Below are 26,793 nucleotides of genomic sequence, written 5' to 3' on the forward strand. Positions count from 1 at the left end.
GGCGCAGCGGTTTAGCGCCTGCCTTTGGCCCAGGGCGTGATCCTGGAGACCCGGGATCGAATCCCACATCGGGCTCCCAGTGCATGGAGTGTGCTTCCCCTCTGCCTATGTCTCTGCCTCTCTTTCTCTCTGTGTGTGACTATCATAAAAAAAAAATTTTTTTAAAAATGTAAGAAGAGTTAACTCCCTTATTGGCGTATATCTAAATAAAGGTCACCACCCTCATCTAGCCTACTCCTAAAAAAACAGAATACAGGGAACTTTCCAGAATGCTCAGTGAGATGTGGAGAAGCGGCAGCTGCCCAAGCCTCACCCAGCAACGCTCTGCTTCCCGCTCCCCCACACGGGCCTCTGCCCTCTCACCAGCTGTAGAAAATGATGAAAGAAGCCACTTGCTATGATGTTTTGGGGATCAAACCCAATGCCACCCAGGAGGAATTGAAAAAGGCTTACAGGAAACTGGCCTTGAAGTACCACCGGATAATAATCCAAATGAAGGAGAGAAGTTTAAACAGATTTCTCAAGCTTATGAAGTGCTCTCTGATGCAAAGAAAAGGGAATTATATGACAAAGGAGGAGAACAGGCAATTAAAGAAGGTGGAGCTGGTGGTGGTTTTGGCTCCTCCACGGACATCTTTGATATGCTTTTTGGAGGAGGAGGAAGGATGCAGAGAGAAAGGAGAGGTAAAAATGTTGTACATCAGCTCTCAGTAACCAAGAAAACTAGCTCTGCAAAAGAATGTGATTTGCGATAAATGTGAAGGCCGAGGTGGTAAGAAAGGAGCAGTCGAATGTTGTCCTAATTGCCGAGGTACTGGAATGCAAATAAGAATTCATCAGATAGGACCTGGAATGGTTCAGCAAATTCAATCTGTGTGCATGGAGTGCCAGGGCCATGGGGAAGGGATCGGTCCTAAAGATAGATGTGAAAGCTACAACGGAAGGAAGACAGTTTGAGAGAAGAAGATTCTAGAAGTGCATATTAACAAAGGCATGAAAGATGGCCAGAAGATAACATTCCATGGTGAAGGAGACCAAGAACCAGGACTGGAACCAGGAGATACTATCATTGTTTTACACCAGAAGGACCATGCTGTTTTTACTCGAGGAGGAGAAAACCTTTTCATGTGTATGGATATACAGCTGGTTGAAGCCCTGTGCGGCTTTCAAAAGCCATTATCTACTCTTGACAACTGAACCATCGTCATCACCTCTCATCCAGGTCAGATTGTCAAGCATGGGGATATCAAGCGTGTGCTAAACAAAGGCATGCCAATTTATCGTAGACCATACGAGAAGGGTCGCCTAATCATTAAATTTAAGGTAAACTTCCCCAAGAATGGCTTTCCCTCTCCTAATAAACTTTCTTTTTTTAAAAAAGATTTTATTTATTTATTCATGAGAGACACAGGGTGAGAGAGGCAGAGACACAGGTAGAGGGAGAAGCAGGCTCCATGCAGGGAGCCTGATGTGGGACTTGATCCCGAAATCCAAGATCATGCCCTGGGCTAAAGGCAGGCACCAAACCGCTGAGCCACCCAGGGATCCCTCCTGATAAACTTTCTTTGCTGGAAAAACTCCTACCTGAGAGGAAGGAAATAGAAGAGACTGATGAAATGGACCAGGTGGAACTGGTGGACTTGGCTTCCAATCAGGAAAGATGGGGAAGCATAGGATGATGAACATCATCCTAGGGGTGGTGTTCAGTGTCAGACCTCTTAATGGGGCCAGTGAATAATACTGCTGCCGGCATTTTATACGCAGTAGTGAATGAGGGAAGGACTATGATCATAGCTCTCTACTTGCTATTGTTTTTGTTTTAATATTCAACTATAGTACTGTTTTAAAAATTAAAAGAATAAACTCAAATATAAAAACAACAACAACAACAAAACCCCAGAATACATACATCAAAGCTGTAATATAAAGTCTTTTTCAGCATTTAGTAAAAGATTAATCTATTTTGGATCCCAACCATGTGGCTTACAGTTTCCAGGCATCTCCAAAGAATAGTTTAGGATAAGGGTGAAGGGATTTTAACTTTTCCTTAATCTCCCTTAGCTCTGGCTGTACCCACCCCCACCCTGGCCAAATTATTTGATATGGATGGTTTTCTCAAATTTATTTCACACACACACACACACACACACACACACACACACACACAAGCACAAACCCCCCTGCAAGGTGTAAGCTCAGCTTCATAGTCCCCTTCACACTGCTTTCCAACCAGATTGTAGATTCCAGGCCTAAATTCCTCTCATGTAGAAACACTAGAGTTGCCTCTGTTGTGTCTACAAAAATACTTAGAAGACAGAGAAGGTTGCACCCCATTGTAGACGCACTATTAGGGAGGCTTTTCTGTACATGCCTTTTAAACGTTAGAGGAGCATTTTACGTGTTAATTAGCATCACTAGAAAAGACAGAGAAACAATGAAAAGAGAGAAAATGCTCTGTTTTCCAAGTGGTTTGCAAATATTCCCATTAGCCATTTAAACCAACCTACCCACATGAAGACCTTAGAGATCATAACAATGAGGTTTAAGATTCTGTTGCTAGGACACTTCTTAAAACCAGGGTGAAAAATCCTATTATAAATAGTACATTAAAAAGCCAGTTGCTTTGTGCTTTCCTGCACTTTTATTCCAGTATGCAGCTTTATCATTATCAACAACTGTTTTGAACCAAAGTGTTCCCGGTTCCTATCATTACAAAGTGCACATCACTTATTAAGATTACCTCAGCCCAGATTTCACTCAGGAGAGAGTAATAAAGAGATATTATTTGCTTGAACTGATCTTTAACCCAAACTCTTTGTTCTCTTTCCTCGGTGACTCATTCAGACACCACAGAGCCTGACTGGAATGAAAGAATCTTCTGTGACACATTCTATTGTGTTAAAAATTTTAGCAACCTTGCCAGGTGTTTATTACAGATTGCTGGGGATTACAGTTACATTCATATTAAATTACTTAATGCTCGATATTTACTTTTTAAGACCAAGAGTTCTTTTTCCTATTTGATGCTTTATAACTCTAAGAAAATGTTAAATAAGATATAGACATTAACAGTGACATTGTGGTTTTATGAGCTTATATAAGAAGCCAAGATCATTACTATTGATGTTAGGAAATTCAATCTAACTTTATTTGTTCTGTTTTTAATGACAGTATTTTGGACACACTGTATTGTTTGGGATTTAATTCTAACTAGCAGTAGTGTACTAATACTAACACTGCTAGTGTACTACGGCTAATTCTAACTATCCTACTGTACATTGAGCACCTAACACATGTTAAAACTTTATAAAATTGTATCTCACTTGATTTCCATGACAACCATGAGAAACTGGTAGGTATTGGCATAAGAGAAAATTCAGACTCAGAAAGGTTAACAAATTTAGTTCGTGGTCATATAGCTTCTATGTGGCTTTCTCTCCTATAATAGGGTTTGTTTCTTCTGTAGGAAAGCCTAAAGCAAATAGCATAGCTCTTGCCTAAAGCAAAAGCAAAAAGCCTAAAGCAAATAGTATAGCTCTTTATAATTATCTCACAAAATAAAATGAAATGATTCACTTTCATCAATATATATAGAGATTTTAGATAAAATCCCAATTCTGAGTTCATTTGAAAATCAGAAGATTAAAAAAAAAAAAAAGAAAGAAAATCAGAAGATTTAGCTTGAGCCCAAATTCCCAAGGAGTATCTATAACCTAGAGTTGAGTAGCAACAGCTCCTTTAGATGGATCCTGTTCTCTTTCTGGGTACCACAGTCTCCATTTGTCAGCTTCATTCATTTATGTTATTTAACTGCCTCTGTATATGTTAGAATTTGTGATTTACAACTTAGCTTCTAAGGACCAGTTCCATCAAATTGTAAAAAGTAGGAATTCTAAGCCTGTTTTCCAAACCCAAGATCCATTCTTACCACCCCCTCAGTGGTAACTGACTTTCATTCATGGGGCAGTGTGTACTGGGTAAACCAGCCAGTTCCATGAAGGATGATTTGACACGTGAACCAGCAGGGTAAATCATATGGAATTTGGAATTTGAACTTACAAACATCTAATCTCTGCATGTGGCTAGAAATGTGACTGTCAACTTGGGAAGTGTAGGGCGGCCACATTCTGCCATTTGACTGTATAAGTAGAAAGATTCGGAGAGGGAAAAAGAAAGAGGGAAGCACAGAAGAAGAAGCCAGGCCATGAGTTTCTCCTGTACTTTTCTAATAAATCCTATTATTTGTGTACATTGTCTTAAGATGGTTTCTGTCACCTACAAACACTTGTCCTAGCCTTGAAACTTACTGATTTCCCCTCTCTATGCCTCAATTTCCAAATCTTCGGGAGGTAAAAAATAAAACCTGATAATATTTCATTCAGCCTTTTAGATGGGATTGTGTTGGTGCTCAAATAAGTCTATATATATTTGTTGAAAACTATAAACTATCATACAAATTATATTATGACAGCTCTGACAAATGTTTAATAACTGGAGACTTAATAGATGAGGGAAAGTGGGAAAATATTCACGGCTGGAGCAGAGGATTCACTATAAATAACTGGAAATAAGTATACCTAAGTTGATAGGGCCAACAGTAGGTTGCCACTGTTAAATCAGCTAATTTTAAAGAAAGAGGTAAAGGTTGGAGGATGCAATTTTAATAACTATCTGAGCAGTCACTTCTAAAAACATAATTACCATAAAAATTAAGTTTTTTAAAGAAAAATCTTACAATGCAGATTTTACAAAAGAAATTCAGTTTAATTGCATAAACAAATTGGAAGTGTTCCCCAACAGTAGTTTTACTGAGTGAATATATAATCATTTTAATGACCAAAGAATCATACAACTTGATAAAAAAGCATTCTTGGAAAATTGTTCAGCACTCTTATTTCCTAGTTTTGCAAAGGATGAGTGACTTAGCAACATCGATTTCTATGTGCAAAACGAAAATCATCAAGCCTTTTTAAATTCCAGAAGTGTTTTCAGAGCACTTAATATGCTGAATGAATGAACAAATGAATTGAATGAGTACTAAATGCATGTGAGATACAAAAAGCAGCAAGAAAAAGTCCCTGGTATCAAGGACTACACAGACTAGGATAAGTTTATGTACATTTGTGACCACAAGAAAGAATAAGAGGAGCGCTAAAATAGACATACAAAATGGTAAAGGCATTGGAAGAAACAAGGCTTCATATATATTTGAGATTGAGAAAAGGCTTCATGAAAGTTGCTGTGGCTCCAAAGGATGGCTTCAATATTGAAAGCCAGAGATAGCAGTAAAAGATCTGGGGGTATAGCTAGGAGAGGGAGGATTTGTCTTCCAGATTAGGAAAACATAATGATAAAGTGTCAGTTTTAGGAATGATTATGTCAGTTTGACTGAAGCCTGGGGCATAATTGGGGAAGACATTTTAGAGAGTGTTGGGTGCCAAGCCGAGGAGTTCATGACGTGTAATGTGGGGGTTCAGGAAAAAAGAGTCAAGGAAGAATTCTTGAGATATCTTCAGTGCAAGAAGGGTGGTTTTATTAAGGCATGGGGACGGGACTTGTGGGCAGAAAGAGCTGCACTGGGGTTGTAAGAAGTGGCTGATTACATACTTTAAAGTTGGGAGGTAGTAAGTCTCTAAGAAATTTGGAAGCAAGGTTCCCAGGACTTTGGAGCTAGATGTTATTAGGGAAAGGTCATTTACTACTATTTTGTAAGATAGTCATGAGACCCTTCAGATGTATAGCAGTGGACCATATGCTTGGAGGATGATTGCTAACGTAAATTTTGGGAGGATAGAGATATAAGAAGTTTCCAAAGGGATTTTTTACAGGGTTGTAGGGGTGGGGCTGATGTCAAGCTAAGGTTGCCTTTTGCCTCTAGCAAAACATTAACATTGAGGTAGCTAAGCTCCTTGAGGAATGTGACTCCACCTGTCTCAAGGACTTGTCAATGGGCTGTAAATTGTAAGGAAGTTTAATTTTTTTTCTTATGCTTTTGTTCTCCACATCACTTGGACTATATTCTGTAGGCAGTGGGGAGGCTTTGAGAGTCAGGATGCAGGGGACTGACCAGTTAGAAAAGGATTTCAAGAAATGAACTGGACAGCTGAGTATGGATTTGTCAAAGTGGTGCCAAAAGAGAAAATAATACAAGGTAAGGCAAGAAGAGTAGAGCAACAAGACACAAAGAAGGAAATCTAAAGGAGGGTTTTGATTTCAGAAGCAAAATCAGTTGAATCTGTAAGAATTAGAAAAAAAGAGAAAGAAAAAGAAAGAAGGAAGGAGAAAGAAGAAAAGGAAGGAAGGAAGGAAGGAAGGAAGGAAGGAAGGAAGGAAGGAAGGAAGGAAGGAAGGGAAGAAGAAAGAAAGAAAGAAAGAAAGAAAGAAAGAAAGAAAGAAAGAAAGAAAGAAAGAAAGAAAGAAAGAAAGAAAGAGAGAGAAAAGGAAGATTTGAAATAGGCATAAGTGAGGGAACCGGGTACATGAAATAATTTATTTTATTGATCATTAGTTGCCTACTCTGTTTAATGCTTCATTGAATTCTGCTAAGTAATTGGAAAGAGTGATTTACCGAGTATGGATTGACTATAAAAGAGTTGAGCCTCACGGTTCTAAAATAAAGCATTTAATAATCATCTTTGTTACTTCTACATCTGACACCAGAAATGTGGTTAATATAAGCAAGTCCTCCCAGGTCTGGAGGCCGTTAGAAGGGCCAGCTTTTAAATGATAGACACTGACGTCTAGAGGAGGGTTAGTTTGCTAAAGACATAAAGAATTTATTTTTTTACATATGTTAACAAAGGGAGGTAAAGAAGACACAGAAAGGAGTTAAAGGGCATTAGTCAGGATTCTCCAGAGAAACAGAACCGATGGATAGAATGTGTGTGGAGAGAAAAAGAGAGAGAGAGAGAGAGAGAGAGGCAGGCTGATTTTAAGAAATTAGTTTGGGCAATTGTGGAAACGTGGTGAGTCCATAATCTGATGGGGTAAACTGGCAGACTGGTGACTCAGGGAAGTTGTAGTTCGGGTCCAAAGGCAGTCTGTTTGGAGAATTTCTGGTTCCGAGGAAATCAGTCTTTGTTCTAAAAAGACCTTCAGCTAATTGGATGAGGCCCATCTGCTTTACTCAAAGTCTACCAATTTAAATGTTAATCTCATCCCCCAAACACTCTCACAATAACACCCACAGTGTTTGACAATAAAACACTAGGCACCGTGGCCCAGCCAAGTTAAGAGGAAAATCAGTGTAGTGCAGCATCAAAGAAAGAGAAGCAGTGATCAAGAGGATCAGAAGCTTCAGACATCTGTGGTGAGCTGAATGGTAACACTCCCTCAAAGAGATGTGCCCGCATCTTAATTCTGGAACCTGTGGATGTTACCTAATTTGGAAATGAAGAGATCAAGCAATATGACCGAAGAGGCAGAGATTGAAGTGATATGGTCATAAATCAAGGAGTTCCAACAGCTACCAGAAGCTAGAAGAGATAAGGAAAGATACTCCTCTAAAGCCTCAAGAAGAATGGCAGCTGTACTGATACCCTGGTTTTGGATTTTGGGCTCCAGAACCATGAAAGAATACATTTCTGTTGTTTGAAAGCTATCCAGTTTGTGCTAATTTGTTACGGCAGCCATAGGAAACTAGTAAAACATCTGAGAATAAATAGAATTGACTTTGCTATTAAGAAGGACGACTCTGGTCATATTCAAGAAAATGGTTTCAATAAAACAATGTGAGTAAAGCCACATGCAAAGGTTATAAGACAGAGGTTCCCAAACTTTATCAGTTCACAGAGACTTCTGTATCTCACTAAATTTTTTGCAGTGTTCCTAGGTCAAAAGAAATACTGAGCAGTTTATTAAGGAGTCAATTCCAAACAACTTAATATTTATGTACTAGCAACTTAGTGGCTGTTTGAAAAAGTAATACACAAAAATTAAAAGAAGAAATATTTGTTTTTAGGTTTGCTTTTTAAAGATTTTATTTATTTATTTATTTATTTATTTATTTATTTATTTATTTATTTATTAGAGAGAGAGAGCATGAGTAAAGGGGAAGGGCACAGGAAAAGGCAGAGTGCCCCCTGAGCAGGGAGCCCTACGTGGGGCTCAATCTCAAGACCCTAGGGTCATGACCTGAGCCAAAGGTAGACGCTTAACCAGCTAAGCCACCCAGACACCACTGATTATAGTTTTAAATAATCACAATTATGGGGATCCCTGGGTGGCGCAGCGGTTTGGCGCCTGCCTTTGGCCCAGGGCGCGATCCTGGAGACCGGGGATCGAGTCCCACATCGGGCTCCCGGTGCATGGAGCCTGCTTCTCCCTCTGCCTGTGTCTCTGCCTCTTTCTCTCTCTCTCTCTGTGACTATCATAAATAAATAAAAATAAAAATAAATAAATAAATAGTCACAATTACTTACTAATGGGATGTATGCATCTATTACACATTACACAACTTCCTACCCTCTGGAATTAGATTGACAGTAGCCACTGTCATTTCCTGTTCCTCATTGATTTTCAACCTGTAGTTGCCTTTTATCACAGCAACTACTGAAAATCCAAACTATTCAGGCTAATATTTTGACATCAAGCACTATTGTGTTTCCCTAAAAAATTTATAGTACTGTGGCACTGTCACTGTGGCTGGGGCATCTCAGCACGCTTTGGAAATGATGGATTTAAGGAGTGAGACGTAAGAAAGTGTATATAGAAAGCGTAGATGGTATTTATAAGACATTTAGTAAAAGTTTAGGGAATAAAGCTAGAAGATGTTCAGAAGATTAGCAAAGATATCCTAAAGTTAAATCCTAAAGTTAGATGGTATTTATAAGACATTTAGTAAAAGTTTAGGGGAAAAAAGCTAGAAGATGTTCAGAAGATTAGCAAAGATATCCTAAAGTTAAATGGAAAAACAAGAAAAAAATTTAAAAGACATATTAGACTACATCAAAATTTAAAACTTCTGAGGATGCCTGGGTGGCTCAGGGCATGATCCCAGGGTCTGGGTTCAAGCCTCTCATCAGGCTTCCTGAGAGGAGCCTACTTTTCCCTCCGCCTATGTCTCTGCCTCTCTGTGTCTCTCATGAATAAATAAATACATTTATTTTTTTTATTATTTATTTTTTACTTTTTAAAATTTTTTTTTTTTTAATTTAAACTTCTGCGCATGAAAGGACACAATCAATAGAATGAAAAAGAAGCCTACAGAATGGGAGAAAATGTCTGCAAATCATATATCTGATAAGGGGTCAATATCTAGAACATATAAAGTCCTCCTACAACTCAAAAACAACCTAATTTTAAAATGGGCAAAGAGCTTGACTAGACATCTCTCCAAAGACAAATGGCCAACGAATATATGAAAAGATGCTCAATATCACTAATCATGGAAATATAAGTCAAATCCACAGTGAGATACTACCTCACATCTATTAAGATGACCTCTGTAACAAACAAGCCAAAACAGAAAGTAACAATTGTTGGCAAGGAGGTGGAGAAGCTGGAACCCTTGCGTACTATTGGGGGGAATGAGAAATGGTGCAACTGTTAGGGAAAGTAGTATTGAGTTTCCTCAAAAATACTAAAATAGAATGACCACATAATCTAGTACTTCTACTTCTCTTTTATGCCCAAAAGAAGTGAAAGCAGGGACTCAAATAGATATCTGCACACCTATGTTCAAAGCAGTATCATTCACTATAGCCAAAAAGGTAGAAGCAACGCAGATGCCCACTGACAGATGAATGGATGAACAAAATACGGGATGTATACATACAATGAAATATTATCCAGCTGTAAAAAGGAAGGAAATTTCACATGCTACAACATGGATAGATCTTGAGAACATCATACTAAGCGAAATAAGCCAGTCACAAAAAGAAAAAAAAAAAAAAAGCTGATTCTCCTTACATGTGGTACTAGAGTAGTCAAAATCATAAAGACAGAAAGTGGGATGTTCTTTGCCAGAGCCTGGGGGCTGTGTTGGAAGGGGAGTTGTTTAATGGACACAGAGTTTCAATTTTGTAAAATAAGAAGAGTTCTGGAGGTTGGTTGTGCAATAGGGTGAAAGTATTTAATGCTACTGAACTTCACACTTAAAAATAGTGAAGAAGATAAGTTTTATGTTCTATGTATTTGATCAGAATCTTTTTAAAAAGTTAAGGCAGGAAGTCATGACTGGGCTCAAATCAAAGATGTAAGCAAGAGGGATTAACCAAAGGAACAGGATTTCTACTACAATCTGTTTGCTTACGCAGGTAAAATATATACAGCAGTAGCACTGTATGTATTTCTCCAAAGTTAGTGCAATGCCAAACTTTAACCCAATCTGAAATAAACATCATACATAATAAATTAGTGAAATTTAAGTGTATGGTCAATATGGACCAGAAATATTTTCATAAAACATCCTATGAAAGCATTAAAGAAAATCCATTTTCTTTGCATATACATAAAAATAGTAAAATAGAGGAAATTATTTAACTCTATGTAGAAACACTGATGGGCAGTAAAAATGATCATTTTGGCCATGATTTTTATAGCTTAGGAAATATTTTCCCTTCTCAAATTCCGTGTTTTGCTCAGAGGAACTTTGCTGTTTTGAAAACAAGGCACCCAAGGCCCTTGCAGCTTTCAAGTGAGACTCCTCTACTGCCAGAAGATAAGCATTTTTCTGATGCATTCCAGAGTGGTCCTACCCCACTTAACTGGACTTTCCTATTCTTTGGAGCTGATCATACCATGGTTTTTTCTAAGCATAAACATGGGATAATTATTTTCCCTTATCAGTATTTTTGAGCGACGCCAACTTCCTTAGGCAATTTTCCCTAGTCACCAGGATATGAATCGGTCAAAAAGTTGAAGATGAACTCTGCAATTTTCTCTCTGCTCAACAAAGCAATCAAAACTGCTAAATCAGAAAGAACTGTTGAGTCAGGAAGGATTTGGTTAGAATGAAACTCTCCCCACATTTCTTAAATCCAAACAAGTTACAAAACTCAGACTAAATTTCGCTTATTCTACAATATGAAGGTCTGTTTGAGAAACAGAGTCCAGATAACAAGAAACAGAACATAGCAACCTCCTTTGCTGTGGTCCTGGCAGAGAAAAAAAAAAAATCGCAAGCCTGATAGTTAATGAAAAAAAAAAAAAAAAAAAAGCAAGCCTGACAGTTAATGAAAAAAAAAAAATTGCAAGCCTGATAGTTAATGAAAAAAAAAAATTGCAAGCCTGATAGTTAATGACTAAAAATACATTGTATTTAAAGAGTGACTCTGCTAACTTGCACTTATTGGCTGGAGAAAGTATTTGTTGATAAGCCGATTGTAATTTTGTATATTCGTCAGTTCAAGGCCATAAAAACAAAAGACCCAGTTTTCTAAGGGCCTTCGACTTCTCCCTCTGCCTGTGTCTCTGCCTCTCTCTCTCTATGTCTATCATGAATAAATAAATAAATCTTAAAATAAAATAAAATAAAATAAAATTACCTTCGAGAAGGAAAACACGTGTTTTGGACAGCAGAGAATTGAAAAGAATGTTTAATACTGTCTGCTGCTGTCTTACAAATTTATCCAAACGAATCCTGAATAATCGGGATGATTAAACGCCCAGTCCTAAAGCAGAGCAACAATCCTCGTTTGCGATGATAAAACTGACCACAAAGGAGTTTATTCAAGTCAGCTAATCTCACTTCTAATGGCTGTGTCTTTGCGGAACGGACAGGAAAACTTGGGTCTCTAAATGTACCCAACTGGAAAAAAAAAGAAAAGAAAAAAAGAAAAATTAACAGTCTGAGGTTAATTTAAAAGTGTGGCAAATTTTGCTGGGAGACCACCTAGACATTATTCGTCATTAAAAAAAAAAAAAATGGGGAGGGGGGGCACCTGGGCGGCTCTGCGGTGGAGCACCTGCCTTCGGCCCAGGGCCTGACCCTGGGGCCCCGGGATAGAGTCCCACGTCGGGCTCCCTGCACGGAGCCTGCTGCTCCCTCTGCTTGTGTTTCTGCTTTTTTCTCTCTCTGTCATGAATAAATAAATAAAATTCTTTTTAAAAAATGGGGCAGGGAGTGACCTTTCAGATCGTATAGGTTACGGGAAGAGTGGACTAAGGAAGCTACTGAGTGCACCTCTTTTTAAAATTGAAAATGCATGTTCAGTAAAAAGGTCATCTGCACTTTTGAGCATCTTAGCGAACGGCGGTGGCGGCGGTGGCGGCGGTGGCGACGGGGTCGTCGGGGGAGGGCAGACCGCGGAGGGCAAAGCCATCCCCCCGGCTCTGCGGCGGGGCGGCGGGAGGAGCAGGTGTCCCGGCCGGGACCGCGGGCGCGGGAGAGCGCGCTTACAGACCTGCGGGCGGCCGAGCGCGACCGGCGGGGAGGCGGGGCGCGGCTTGCTGACGCCACCGGCGCGCGACGACGCGGGGGGCCTTGCTGGGCGGGGCGGGGCGGCCGCGCGGGTCGCAGCCCGATGACGCGCCGCGGCCGGCGGCGGAGCCACCACTTCCTGGAGGCGCCGGCCGGGGCCGCTCTCAGCACTTAGCGCCGGAGCCCGGAGCCCGCGGTCGCCGCCATGTCCCATCAGACCGGCATCCAAGGTAACGGCGCCCCGAGCGGCCCGCGGGGGCAGGGGCTCCCGGGAGGGCCCCGGGCGGGCTGCGAGCCGAGCCGGGCTGGAGTAGAGCCCCCGGGGGGGGAGGGGGGGGCGGGGGGAGGGAGCCGGTCTCGGGGGCGGCCCGGTCCCGCGGCGCTCGGGGCCTGCCTGCCTGCGGCGCTCCCGGCCCGGCCGCCGCCACGTTCCCGGCCGACGGGAAATTCGCAGAAGCGCAGGCAGCTGGTTTCCGAGGAGGCCTGGGCGGAGGGGGCGTGCCTGCCGCCGCCCCTGCCCGCAGCCCAACTTTCCTCGGGTCGGTGCGGCGGGGGCGACCTGAAGCAGCCGGGGCGGCCGGGCTCCTCTAGACAGACGGGCCGGCCCTCCTTTCACTGTGCAGAGGAGATCGTTGCAGGGTTGTTTTTTTTTTTTTAAAGATTTTATTTACTTATTCATGAGACACAGAGAGAGAGAGAGAGAGAGGCAGGCAGAGGGAGGAGCAGGCTCCACGCAGGGAGCCCGACGCGGGACTCGATCCCGGGTCTCCAGGGTCGTCAGGCCCCGGGCTGAAGGCGGCGCCGACCCGCCGAGCCTCCCGGGCTGCCCCGTTGCAGGATCTTGCTTGTAAAGCGAGAGTCACCGGAATCTTTCTCGCCCCGCGTTAAAGGCGCTGCCCAAACTCTTCCGCGTTTTCTTCCAAAATGGAAACCTGAGTTTGTGTTCCGAGGAGAAGTCCCGAGGAGGCTGATCTGCGGGGCTGTGTTGAGTCACCCCGCGAAGGCAGCTGGGGCGTGCAACTGTACATCGGCACCTCCATTATTTTCCTGGATTGACAGTGGGCAGTCTGGAGGCGCTCACCCTCATCACCACCAAATCATATACCCCGGGGTTACTCGCCACGACTTAACAAGTGCTTGTAATACGAACCCACGCTCTTCCTGTTAATAGGCAACTAATTTTTTTTTTTTTTTCTTTTCTTCCCCAGATGAACATTTACTTGTGTTTTTTGTTCGTAGGAGTCTCTGGCCGCCCCACACCTGTCCCTGCACACACAAACACAAGCAAAATGTGTTTTGCTGCACACACACACACAAAAACACAAGAAACAAAAAAGCACAAAAAACACACAAGCAACTAATTTTTTTTCCCCAGATGAACATTTACATGTGTTTTTTGTTCGTGGGAGTCTCTGGCTGCCCCACACCTGTCCCTGCACACACAAACACAAGCAAAATGTGTTTTGCTGCACACACACACACACACACACACACAAAAACACAAGAAAAAAAACACAAAAAACACACAAGCAACTAATTTTTTTTTTCCCCAGATGAACATTTACTTGAGTTTTGTTCGTAGGAGTCTCTGGCCGCCCCACACCTCTCCCTGCACACACAAACACAAGCAAAATGTGTTTTGCTGCACACATAAAAAAACACAAGCAAAACGCACACACACACAAGCAACTAATTTTTTTTCCCAGATGAACGTTTACTTGTGTTTTTTGTTCGTGGGAGCCTCTGGCGGCCCCACACCTCTCCCTGCACACACAAACAGAAGCAAAATACTCTCAGACCTAAAAGCACTTGTTTTATTTGTCTTGAGTTGGCTTGACATTTAAATATGTAGTTACTGACTTTCGTGTTTGAGCCTGGTAGCAATCACTACCTACATGGTTGTTTTTGCTCTCCTACAACTCAAGAATGAAACCAGAATGAAATTGAAGCTCTATTAGGAACAGGAGGATTATTAAATATATATTTGCTTTAGTAAACATAACTCTATCTTTTTGAGAGATACGAGTTAGGGAAATACTACCAGAAGTGCAAGCTGGAAGGCACTTTATTGACTTTTTGCATAATCAGGATGGGATATCAGATACTTACTGTTTTTAATGTGAAAATATAAAAATGAATTATTGAATCTTTTTTATAACCTTGAAATTGGACTAGAAGAGAATGAAAGGTTTTCAGTCAAAAAGCAATACAGGTGTTTTTTTCACCCCTATCGGATTTGAATAACTTTAATATTTTCACTCCCAGTGTTATTTCTGCGTTGGAATTCTCTAGCTAAAACAGATTAGAGTTAATATACTTTTAAGCTATATTAATATTTCTTAGCTGTATACAGTATCCACGGTGTTATACCTTTAAGTTTTATAGTTTAAATTACTGATATGGGGATGCTACATGATCAAGATTTTTTTCTTTGTATTATAATTCATTTCCTCTCATAGCATTTGAAAGTAGTAACACATAAGTATAAAAAATGGGTTTACTTGTCTTTACCTTTTTCCACAGCAAGTGAAGATGTTAAGGATATCTTTGCCAGAGCAAGAAATGGAAAATACAGACTTCTAAAAATATCTATTGAAAATGGTTAGTTATACATTTTTAAATATTGTTTGTCCTTAGATTGAGTATTATATATATATTTTTTGAGTATTATATTTTTATATTTCTAATCCATTGTCAGTGATTGGAACTATTCATTAATGCAAAGCAAGTTCAAAGCTTGCCTGTAGGCAACTTGGATCTTGTACATTTGTTCATGTCCCTTTGGCCGCTGCCTGCCCTCTGAATTCTGCAGTTGACTCTCAGTGAAACGGAAAGATGTCTTTTTGGTGTGACATTTTGTACTTTTTTGTGTTTCATTTTCTGTATCAGAACCCATTTCTAATGTCTGCTTCCATCTCTGGAATGGAAATCAGTAGACAGGTGATTCTCAGCCCCACAATTACTTGAGAATTGTTACTTAGTAAAGTTAGTTTTGAAGTAGAAACAAAGATTTCAAACTCCCATTTTCTCCACTGGATTGCATTCTGTCCTGGAGAAATGATTCCCCCTTTCTTGTTTTGGGACAAAGTCCTAAGAGTGTAACAAACTATAAATTGATCTGTTCAAAATAATTCTATTAGCGGGGAAATTGATTGGGTGGGAGAATCTTTTAATTTGGCTATATTTGAATTTGGAAAATTAATATTCTCACAAATGAAAATCTTAAAATACTCTATTGGCCTAATTTCTTAAATACCTGGAAATATTTCGTTTTGGAAAAATAACTTGTTCTTTTACCAACTGGAAGTAAATTTCCTTTACTTTCCATTTTCCACTTAAATATTAAAAATACTAGTGCAGGTTGAAAAATATGCAGTTGTGTGTGTGTGTGTGTGTGTGTATATATATATATATATAAAACCACTCTTGATAGGAATAAACATATACTGTAAAGCAGCATATTTTAGGAATATTGAGCTAAATTTTAAATGCCATCACTTCTGACTAGTTAAGTGAATAAAATGGAAGTTTGTCTAACTAGATCAGTATAGAGGAAAATGACACTCTCCTAATTCATTATTTTCTGAACTTTTTGTTCTGAGAAAAATTTTTTAAGTAAGGAAATTACAAATAATAAATAAATACTTCCATCTCCTCTTTAATTAACTGCTAATGTTTTATATTTGCTTTAGCTCTTTTTATTTTTATTTTATTTTTTATTTAATTTTTTATTTTTTGCTTTAGCTCTTTTTAAACTTCACATTTTTGTGATATAAGGGCATCCCCTTTAATTTTTTTTTTTATTTTTTAAGGATTTTATTTATTTATTCATGAGAGAGGCAGAGACACAGGCAGAAGGGGAAGCAGGCTCCATGTAGGGAGCCTGATCGGGACTTCATCCCGGGACCAGGATCACGCCCTGGGCGGAAGGCAGACACCGCTGAGCCACCCAGGCATCCCCGGGCATCCCCTTTAAACAGTTTTACTTCCTGACTCCTCTTCCTGTGGCAACTATATTAGGAGTTTTTATATTTCTGCAATGTGATTTTATATGTATCCGTAGATAACATAGTGCTGTTTTGAGTTAAGTTCATGTAACTTACAGTGCTGTTCTGAGTTTTTTAAGTTCATGTAAACTGACATCTTATCCTGTATCCTTTTTTCTGTAAACATTATTTTATTTTTTGACAGAGAGCTCACCAATTATTTTTTTTCACCAATTATTTTTATTTTTTTAAGATTTAAAAAAATTTTTTTGACTTTTTTTTTTTTTAAGATTTTATTTATTCATGAGAGAGAGAGGGGCAGAGACACAGGAGAGAGAGAGAGAGAGAGAGAGAGAGAGAGAGAGAGAGAGGCAGAGACATAGGCAGAGGGAGAAGCAGGCTCCATGCAGGGAGCCTGACACGGGACTCGAACCCGGGTCTCCAGGATCAGGCCCTGGGCTGAAGGTGGTGCTAAACCGCTGAGCCACTGGGGCTGCCCCACCAATTATTTTTAAATGTGAATTCATCATATAACTTTGCTACAAATTATGTGATCATTCTCTTATTGGTGAACACTTCTGTATATACGTGCAAGATTTTCTATGCAGAGAACATTCACAATTTAACTTGATTCTGCCAAATGGCTGCACCAACATACGCTTCTGGACAAAATTTTTCATTTGTAGCACTATGGCCAAATAAGGGCAGCCCGGGTGGCTCAGCAGTTTAGCACCGCCTTCAGCCCAGGACCTGATCCTGGAGACCCAGGATCAAGTCCCACATCAGGCTCCCTGCGTGGAGCCTGCTTCTCCCTCTGCCCCTCCCTCCCTCCCTTCCTCTCACTCTCTCTCACTCTCTCTGTCTGTCTCTCATGAATAAATAAATAAATAAAATCTTTAAAAAAATACCAACATATGACCAAATAAAAACTAAACCTAGTTTTAATATTTCTTATTGTACAGTTCAGTGTTTCAGAAATTCTGTCTTTGAACCATAATACTTATTTAGTACTTTTTTGCGACAGAGAGAGAGGGGCAGAGACACAGGCAGAGGGAGAAGCAGGCTCCACACTGGGAGCCCGACATGGGACTCGATCCTGGGTCTCCGGGATCACACCCTGGGCCACAGGCGGCGCCAAACCGCTATGCCACCGGGGCTGCCCTATTTAGCACATATTTTGTTGATAACTTAGAGCATAAACATTTTGGAAAATAGACTATAATCAGCCATTCTTCAACCATCCAGCTCAACTATTTACTTTTAAATATGAATAAAATTGTATCATATGTTCCTTTCTTGTCATTTTTAAATATAACATTTTACCATGTTACAAAATCTTCATATCTGTTTTCTTAAAGATTTTATTTGAGAGAGAGAGAGCAGGGCAGAGGGAGAGGGAGAAGCAAACTCCTTGCTGAGCAGGGAGCCCGACATGGGCCTCAATCCCAGGAACCTGGGATCATGACCTGAGTGGAAGGCAGATGCTTACCAACTAGCCACCCAGGTGCTCCCATAGCTGTTTTTAATGCTTTATACCATAATTATTTTTTGTGTTGCAGTCTTTTTTTTTTTAACATCTTGATATGAATGATAATAGGAGATGACTGTGTTATTAATTCTTTTTTCTTCATTACCATTTGGTATTTAAAACAATTTATGTGTCTTAAAAATTGTTCTTCATAGAGAAACTTGTGATTGGATCATATAGTCAGCCTTCAGATTCCTGGGATAAAGATTATGATTCCTTTGTTTTACCCCTACTGGAGGACAAGCAACCGTGCTATATATTATTCAGGTTAGATTCTCAGAATGCCCAGGGATATGAATGGATATTTATTGCCTGGTCTCCAGATCATTCTCATGTAAGTAATTTTTTTGTAATTTGTTTTGCTTAATGTTAAATGCTAGAGATCTTTTTTCTGAAATATTCCTAGGCCAAGAGAAAGTTGAGAAGCAATAGTTATTTCCCATGAAAGGGAATGATCATGAAGAAAATCCTTATATTGGTAATTGGGAGTAATATACTTAGATTCAGAAGTCTTGACCTTGAAATCAACAGAATTATTTTATTTTAAATTGAAAAATCTTTGGCAATTATATATAAATGACTGTGCTCAGAGTAATACTTTGAATAATTCTGAGAGCTAATCAAAAATTACATTAAATATTATTAGCTACCATTCAAATGGTAGGCAAACACAATATTTCTTTTAGGAAAGTTGGTTAGTAGACCGATTCAGACTACTGGATTTGACGGTGCAGTATTATAAAGTTATTCCTGTTGGTTGGCAGTTACCTTTAGTAGTTTTCAATAGTTCTATTAGACTCTTTAATAATAGTTGATATTGTAGTTGTTTTCATCTTTGTATTCCTCATAGAATCGTATATGCCATAGGTATGCCATGAACATTTGAGTCTTAAACAGCTGAGTAACATCTGATCTAGATTTGCTTGGAGTAAAATGTCAGTATCCAGGTTACTTCATTTCAAGTGATGTTTTCTTCTTCGTATTTTAAAGTAGTATTTTAAGTAGTTTTTTTTTTTAAACATTGAATTCATTGAATACTATGAAAAGTGAGTAATTTTTTAAAATTTAGTTTCTCGCTTTTTGTGAAACATGACATATTATAAAGTGAAATCTACCTTAATAGATGAAGTGTTATGATGGCTATTTGTGCGCCTGTACTTCAGCATATTACAGCCCATACACTTCAGCTTTATCACAGTTTATGTTTAATGTGCTTGAAGATTTTAATATATTCAGAAAGTACTTTTTTTGCAGTGATAGTTTTCATCTATAAACTGCTAAGTAAACTTTATTACAACTTAACTAGGTTCGTCAAAAAATGTTGTATGCAGCAACAAGAGCAACTCTGAAAAAGGAATTTGGAGGTGGCCACATTAAAGATGAAGTCTTTGGAACAGTAAAGGTACAAAATTTATATTTTTATGTGGATTCCACATGTTGCAATTAAACCAATATAAGAACTCCTAGGTAATCAGTAATTGATATGAAATCAGACTAATGAATCTGTAAGCATAAGAGAAAATGTTATTATATTTCATATGATAAGCAAGTTAACTAAAACATGTATTTACCTTTTTTTTTTTTTTAAGATTTTAAAATTTTTATTTATTCATGAGAGAGGCAGAGACGTAGGCAGAGGAAAAGCAGGCTCCCCGTGGGAAGCCTGATGTGGAACTCAATTCAGGGACCCCAGGATCATGCCCTAAGCCGAAGGCAGACGCTCAGCCACTGAGCCACCCAGGCGTCCTGTGTATTTACCTTTTTAAAATATGTTGGAATCTCCTTTGTTAGTCTTCAGAAACTATCCTATACCTTAGAGATCTTCTAGTTCTACGCCTTATTTATTAGTTCAACCGTTTCACTTTAAGGGAAGGGAAACAGGCTCAGTAAAATGAGAGACCACTTGAAAGAGAGTAATTTTAAGATATTTTGGACATTTATACCCATGTTGTAGAAGCAGTAACTATGCATATTATTTAAGCCAGGAACATTGAGGTGTGTAATTTATTGGGATAGTTGATTAATTAATACATTTAATTAGTTAAATTGTGATTAAGAACTTACTTTGTTATAAAATGAATGTGGTAAAGACATATTTATACATATATACACAAAATTAAGAAAACTGAAATGTTTCTTCAACAGTAAAATTACCTAGTGGATAGACCACAAGACTGGATGGGGATATTTTGCTTATTCACCAGTAATTGATGACCTGGTTTCTCAACTCTTTCTATTCTCAGTCTTCTAAATCACAAAATTCTGATGAAAAAGTCTACCTCTTCAGAATATTTTATTCCTTTAAATAAGAACTACAGTCATTTTCTATGAATAGCTTAGAGAAATTATATAAATCATTATAATAGAGAATTCAGAATCTGAATGTGTTGATTATTGAATAGTTATGGGGCAGACTTCCCCAGGTTAATTATAATTGTCCTATAAACTTGAACATGACCAAGTTCATAATGTGACTGGCATCACCACCATAACACTCATACAAAAGATTTAGTAATTGGAAAACTTAGGAGATGAAGTATAAATATTCCCCCTTAAAGTTTTTTGAAACCTGTACAATACAGGACTTTTGAAAAATAAATAGTAATATTTTTCAATCAAAATATTAATAATGTTTTTCTTAAAGTAACTTCACGGAGGTTTTACTTCCAGAGGATAACTAATGACAGTCCATTTCTGTGTTTACAGGAAGATGTATCATTAAATGGATATAAAAAATACTTGCTATCACAATCTTCTCCTGCCCCACTGACTGCAGCTGAGGAAGAATTACGACAGATTAAAATTAATGAGGTAAATTACAGTTTTGATACTCTTGCAAGGTTTTAAGTGAAAAGATATTTTTAATTAATTAGATGTAGAGGTAAGTTAGGTAGCTTACATTTATTCTGTATAGTTTAGAGACAAGATTGTTCAGGAAAAAAATTTAAAATAAATATTAAAGTTCATACCAATTTCATAAGTAGTTTCCTCCTGTATTTGTAATCTATGTTACAGAATAGTATATTTTCCTGTTGACAGCACACCTTTTTTTTTAACTTTGTACTTTGAATACTAAAATAAATGGGAAAATGTGTGTTACCCATTTAGTGCAAAGAATCATGTCTAATGAGGTTGCCAAAGTAGGTTTGTTTTGTTACGTTCTATTTTATTACATTATTTTGTTTGGTGACTGACTAAAGAGGATAAAAGGTAAATGCTATATTTAGTAATTCTAGAAGCTCTATAAATTAACTTCTATGAACACTACTTGGATGCATATGTATATATGGGAGATTTTTTTTTTTTTGAGTATTTGTTTAACTCAGTTATATTAGAGTCAATAACTTTCATCCATATTATAGCTTATATTTCTAATGTGTTCACTGCAGCTGTTCTAATTACAAGTTAAAATAACTACTGTGTTTCTACTGGGATTTTATAGGAAAGAACAGGTAGCAGGAAACTATTCATTAGTCTGAGTAACTGACTAATAGGATTCAGTCTGGAAAGTGATTGAATATTATTTCATATTAACCTGATAGCAAGGATCTATCTTTATATTATTTTAACTCAAGTTATTTGAGTGAAGATTTTTATGTGATTTTTTTTTTTTTTACAAGTTTGATAGTTTGTTTTATTCCTTGCAATCAGAGCCCAGAGGATCGTATTGGGGTATGCATTTGCATATGTTCTATGATGTTTTCATTATCCAGTATCATTTATGCTGTAGAATCTCCATTCGTTTTTCTAAAAGTAAAATTTCTATTTGACTTTCTGTTGCAACACTGCAAATGAGACCCTGTAAAAGTCTTAAAACATGTGCATTGAAAGCTTTCTTAAAATACTCTTTTCTAGTATTTGCCCACCCATGTTCTTAGTAATGTAAGCCCTGAGTCTGGAACTTCTGCAGTAGTATATAATTTGTTGAGCTGTGTTGTGTCTTTGTATACTGTTCGTACTCCTTTCAATTCAATGCATGGTGTTTGTGTTGCATTTTATGTCTAACAGAACAAAGTAAAGTTTGATACATATCACATAATATACCACATGTTCATAAATTTTATCAAATAAAATTTTGTAATTAAAACTTGTAATCTGAGGACACTTGAAACTTGAACTTACATAGTTCATTGCAAATGTGCCAAACCAAACATATAAACAGCCTCCCCCCAAAGCCCCACTAACACTGCATACTCACTCAAATGTTCACTCCCAGCATTTCATAAAGATGTGTCATGCACTCTGCATGTTGACAGAATGCTAGCAGAACGTGAACAAATGTGAGAAATTACTTACATTTTAAGTTTATAGTATTTTAAGTGTTAGTCATATTAAAATGGGCGAGGGTGGAATGACACTTGATAGAGATTGGGTTTCTTATCTTTGCTGTATGACACTGGTAAGTGCTAAAACTTCAATAAATTAAATTTGTCATTCTTAGGTACAAACTGACGTGGGTGTGGACACTAAGCATCAAACACTACAAGGAGTAGCATTTCCTATTTCTCGAGAAGCTTTTCAGGCTTTGGAAAAATTAAGTAACAGACAGCTCAACTATGTGCAATTGGTAAGAGACATGATAATTATGAAATGGCAGTCCTTTCTGGTGTCTCATGGTTCATATAAGGTTTATTTTTAATGGATTTAAAATTGTTTTGTTTCCTGATTTTTTTAAATTCATTTTCTTAAAACTACAAGACAATGTATGTTCACTGTGAAAAGTCAAACCTGTGTAAGTTTCCCCTTGTCTGCTAGGTTTTTTTGTTCTGTTTTGTTTTTAAATATTTTATTTACTCATTCACGAGAGAGACAGAGAGAGGCAGAGACACAGGCAGAGGGAGAAGCAGGCTCCATGCAGGGAGCCCGACATGGGACCTGATCCCAGGACCCCGGGATCACGCCCAGGGCTGAAGGCAGGCGCTAAACCGCTGAGCCACCCAGGCGTCCCTCTGCTAGTTTTTTTTTATTACAATTTTTAAATTGCTGTGTATCTGTTTTAATGAAGCTATTTCTTATTGACAGGAAATAGATATAAAAAATGAAATTATAATTTTGGCCAACACAACAAATACAGAACTAAAAGATTTGCCAAAGAGGATTCCCAAGGATTCAGCACGTTACCATTTCTTCCTGTATAAACATTCCCATGAAGGAGACTATTTGGAGTCCATAGGTATATAGTATATTGCTTTAACATGTTACTTTCAGTTGGCTTTTTGGTATTTTAACACTGTATTCTCACTCTTGCCCAGAAGACTTAGCTATAATTCTGTGAAGTTTAGTATTTGCTTTAATTGTTGTAATGCTAATTGTATTTATTATTTTGACTTACAGTTTTTATTTATTCAATGCCTGGATACACATGCAGTATAAGAGAACGGATGTTATATTCTAGCTGCAAGAGCCCTCTGCTAGAAATTGTAGAAAGACAACTACAAATGGATGTCATTAGAAAGGTAAAATTACCTATTTATTTTTAAATTTCAGTATTTGTTAGATCTTTATTGTCTTTTTCATGTAGTTCATGATGTATCATGATTTATTAATGAAAGTATTTTTTTCTTGTTCTCATCATAAATCTTCAGGGTCTCCTTTACTCTAAGTGCCTGGGGAAGATCTATCATTGCTCCAGGCTCCTTATAGATCTATGCTAATATGCAGCCATTAAGCTACATGTGGCTATTTAAATTTAAATATAAATTAAAATTAAATAAAATTTAAATTCAGTTTCTTAATCACACTGGCCATATTTCAAGTGTTTGTAGCTACAAGTGGCTATGGCTACTGTATTGGAAAGTGCAGAATTTAGAGAACATTTCCATATTGCAGAAAATTCTGGACAGTGCTGCTAGATCTACATACCTGTGCTTGTCTCAACACTTGCTATTAATAAGGAACTAGAATCTCCATTTGTAACTGAACCATGGGATGGTTGAGAATCTATTTGTTGAGTAAGGAGGGAATGGGCATAAACATTTGCATTTGGGGAGCTAAGCTACCAATTTAATTAAATTTATTTTCTTAAATGCAAATGAGGCATGGGTAAAGATGTGGTTTATTCTTGAACCCTTCAACCCATTAAAACACACATCCCTACAAACTGCCAGTGTATTGGGTACTAACCCTTTATGCTTTTTTTTTTTTTTTTTTTTTTCTCTCTTTATGCTTTTTAAGATCTGAAGGTATAGCAGGGACTGGCTGACTTTTTCTACTATAAGACCAGATAGTAAATACTCTGTTTCACCAGGCTACATATGGTCTTTGTTACATACTCTTGTTTGCTTTATTATTTTATGTTTATAGCCCTGTAAAAATGTAAAGCACCTCTTAATTTGGGTTAAATTTGGCCCTGTTCTAGAGTAATTTCAAGTGACTCAAGTAACAAAGGCGCTAATGAATAATGTTTCTTGGATATGTATAGTGTAACAAAGCAGAGCAACTTGAGAATATAGTGGTGGCTTCTTATATACTAGGTAGAAGAAGAAAGAGGAACCAAATAGAAAATGATTATTGCTGATTATGTGTTCAGGCAACTCACAACCCCAGGGAGGGGTTTCCCTCCCCAAAAAATGTGGAAGTGAAACTATTTACATATGGTCCTTGATACTCTCCTGCTAGAATAGGTGTTACATATTTATTACACCTGAAAACTGGCACCATGGTTGCACTAGGTTTTGAATGTTGTCTTTTTCGTATAGTATCACACTTTACCAATTCCATCTCTTACAGATTGAGATAGACAATGGGGATGAGTTGACAGCAGACTTCCTTTATGAAGAAGTACACCCAAAGCAGCATGCACATAAGCAAAGTTTTGCAAAACCAAAAGGTCCTGCAGGAAAAAGAGGAATTCGAAGACTTATAAGGGGTCCAGCTGAAAGTGAAGCCGCTGCTGATTAAAGTCATTATATTAAGCATTACAATACTAGTTTTTTAAAAGTCCAGCTTTTAGTACAGGAGAACTGAAATCATTCCATGTTGATACATAGTAGGGGAAAAATTGTACTTTTTGAAAAATAGCACTTTTCACTTCTGTGTGTTTTTAAAATTAAGGTTATAGAAGACTCATGATTTCTATTTTTGAGTTACAGCTAGAAAAGCGTTCAACATAGTGATGTTTAATTTTGTCACACTCTTTTCACAGAGTAATAGTGATTCCATACTTTCACACACTTCTTAAAATTTTATACAGTTGGGCCAGTTCCAGAAAGTAGTGTCTCAAAATAAGATACACTCCTTACTACTTTTTAGTGAGACATCAAGTTTTTTCTTGAAGGGAGAAAGACCTTAAAGTATTCATACCATTAAATGAATATGTTAAGGACCAGGTTAGATTATTTTCTCAGCTGAGAACCTAGTGTGCCTAGGTAAAGGTAAAATGTTGCTGACTCTGAGAAGCAGTGCTCTCAGACTGTGGGATCATGTCTGCAACTTTTAGAAACTGTGCTTTATTGCAGCAGTCTTTTCTATTTGACATTTTTGGTTTTTTAAATGGCATTAAAATTTCAGAAGATCAGTTCATTCTGAAACCTTAAAGGTACCATATATTTTCTATACTGCAGGATTTCTGATGACGTTGAAAGACATTTAAACAGCTTTAGTAAATTCTCTTTCTAGTGCTTTAAAAAGTTTCATTTTCAAAAGTAAGTCATTCCATTATAAGTAGTTTGAGGCCAAATTTTTATGTTCAGATTGAATATTAAATTAATATTAAAAAAACAAAACTAAAGTCAATAATGTTGAAAAAGTCTTAAACATCAAGATTGATTTTTCTCCAGAACCATATATTAATAGGCAGATTATTATGTTCTTTATTACTTCTGAGCAAATACTCAGATTTCATAAAATTGTTTGAAAGTCCCAGTACTTAATCAGCCTAACAGAAATTAAACACTTAGGGATCTTGTTTCAATTTATATCTTATTTCAGAGCACATTTAACTGTTTTAAAGGTTTGCATTTTCAGTACAACCCATAGAAATTTTGAGCCTTTTTTTTTTTTTTTTGGATACTTGAAATAGGGAAGGAGTTAGGACACTTCGTCATGTTAAATCTGATAAACCTGCTGCAAGAGCCATAACTTTGAGAGTTTTCTAAATGAACTGTGGGGATCCAGGATTTAGAATTTCTTGATCTAAACTTTATGCTGCATAAAACATTAGAAATGCACATTTCATAGTATAAAATATGAAACACATTTTATACCTTATTATCTAAGGTACTATATGCACCTTTCAAAAATTCAATGTGTGTTCAAGTAAAGCCTATTAGAATAATTATGGGTTGACAGGATTTTTTTTCTAGAGTTAAGGGTATTTGTGTGGGGTTTGTTTGTTTACAAATAATCAGACTATACTATTTAAACATGCAAAGTGATTGGCAGTAATGTTGCACTTGTTTACTAAAGATACACTTTAGGTTGTTTCATGGGTGCCCACATAGACACGCGCGCGCGCGCGCACACACACACACACACACACACACACACTACTGCATTGAGAATCCTAGAGCTGCATTGCAGACCATAGCTGAAGCTGTATTTTCAATCAGAAAGAATGTAAAACCTGTCATGAAGGTATAAAATTAATTTGGTAGTGAATGTTTTTCTGTACCATTCATGTGCAATTATAGTCTAAATTCTACTACACTACATGAAAGAAAATGGACATTCCAGAATATAGATGTGATTATATAGTCTTAAACTAATTATTATTAAACCAAGATTGCTGAAAATCAGTGATGCATTTGTTATAGAGTATAACTCATTGTTTACAGGATGTTTTAGGTGACATCATCATAACAATAGAAGGTGATTAAAGTATTCCCAGTAAATTTATATAGCAGTGAAGAATTACATGCCTTCTGTGGACATTTTATAAAAGTGCATTTTATATTGCAATAAATTTTTTTCTCTTTAAA

At 37.7% G+C, this 26,793-nt stretch overlaps 2 protein-coding genes and 1 pseudogene across 2 annotated transcripts in view; 2 read left to right on the forward strand and 1 right to left on the reverse strand.

Annotated features, from left to right (window-relative positions):
* TMEM117 (transmembrane protein 117) overlaps nucleotides 1-12,327 on the reverse strand; it is a 498,555-nt gene extending 486,228 nt beyond the window's left edge. The window contains exons 1-2 of the mRNA XM_049102705.1: nucleotides 12,125-12,327; nucleotides 11,883-12,016 (exon numbers count right to left, since the gene is read on the reverse strand). The gene's annotated coding sequence lies outside the window, so the exon portion shown is untranslated. The remainder of the gene's footprint in view (nucleotides 1-11,882; nucleotides 12,017-12,124) is intronic.
* Nucleotides 359-12,468, forward strand: LOC112678137 (dnaJ homolog subfamily A member 1-like; annotated as a pseudogene).
* On the forward strand, nucleotides 12,434-26,793 carry TWF1 (twinfilin actin binding protein 1). The gene is made up of 9 exons (XM_035707305.2): nucleotides 12,434-12,591; nucleotides 14,885-14,962; nucleotides 18,031-18,209; nucleotides 19,182-19,277; nucleotides 20,582-20,686; nucleotides 22,317-22,442; nucleotides 22,898-23,048; nucleotides 23,210-23,331; nucleotides 24,605-26,793. The coding sequence occupies exons 1-9, from the start codon at nucleotides 12,567-12,569 to the stop codon at nucleotides 24,773-24,775; spliced, it is 1,053 nt and encodes a 350-aa protein (XP_035563198.1). The 5' UTR covers nucleotides 12,434-12,566; the 3' UTR covers nucleotides 24,776-26,793.

Source organism: Canis lupus, chromosome 27, assembly GCF_003254725.2.
Source record: "Canis lupus dingo isolate Sandy chromosome 27, ASM325472v2, whole genome shotgun sequence".
Taxonomy (NCBI): Eukaryota; Metazoa; Chordata; class Mammalia; order Carnivora; family Canidae; genus Canis; species Canis lupus.

Bases quoted from the DNA above. Each gene is read 5' to 3' on its own strand.
- TWF1 (XM_035707305.2), top strand. From the start codon at position 12,567: ATGTCCCATCAGACCGGCATCCAAG. The intron at 14,963-18,030 runs GTTAGTTATACA...TGTTCTTCATAG, and splicing joins AAAAATATCTATTGAAAATG to AGAAACTTGTGATTGGATCA. The intron at 19,278-20,581 runs GTACAAAATTTA...CTGTGTTTACAG, and splicing joins AAGTCTTTGGAACAGTAAAG to GAAGATGTATCATTAAATGG.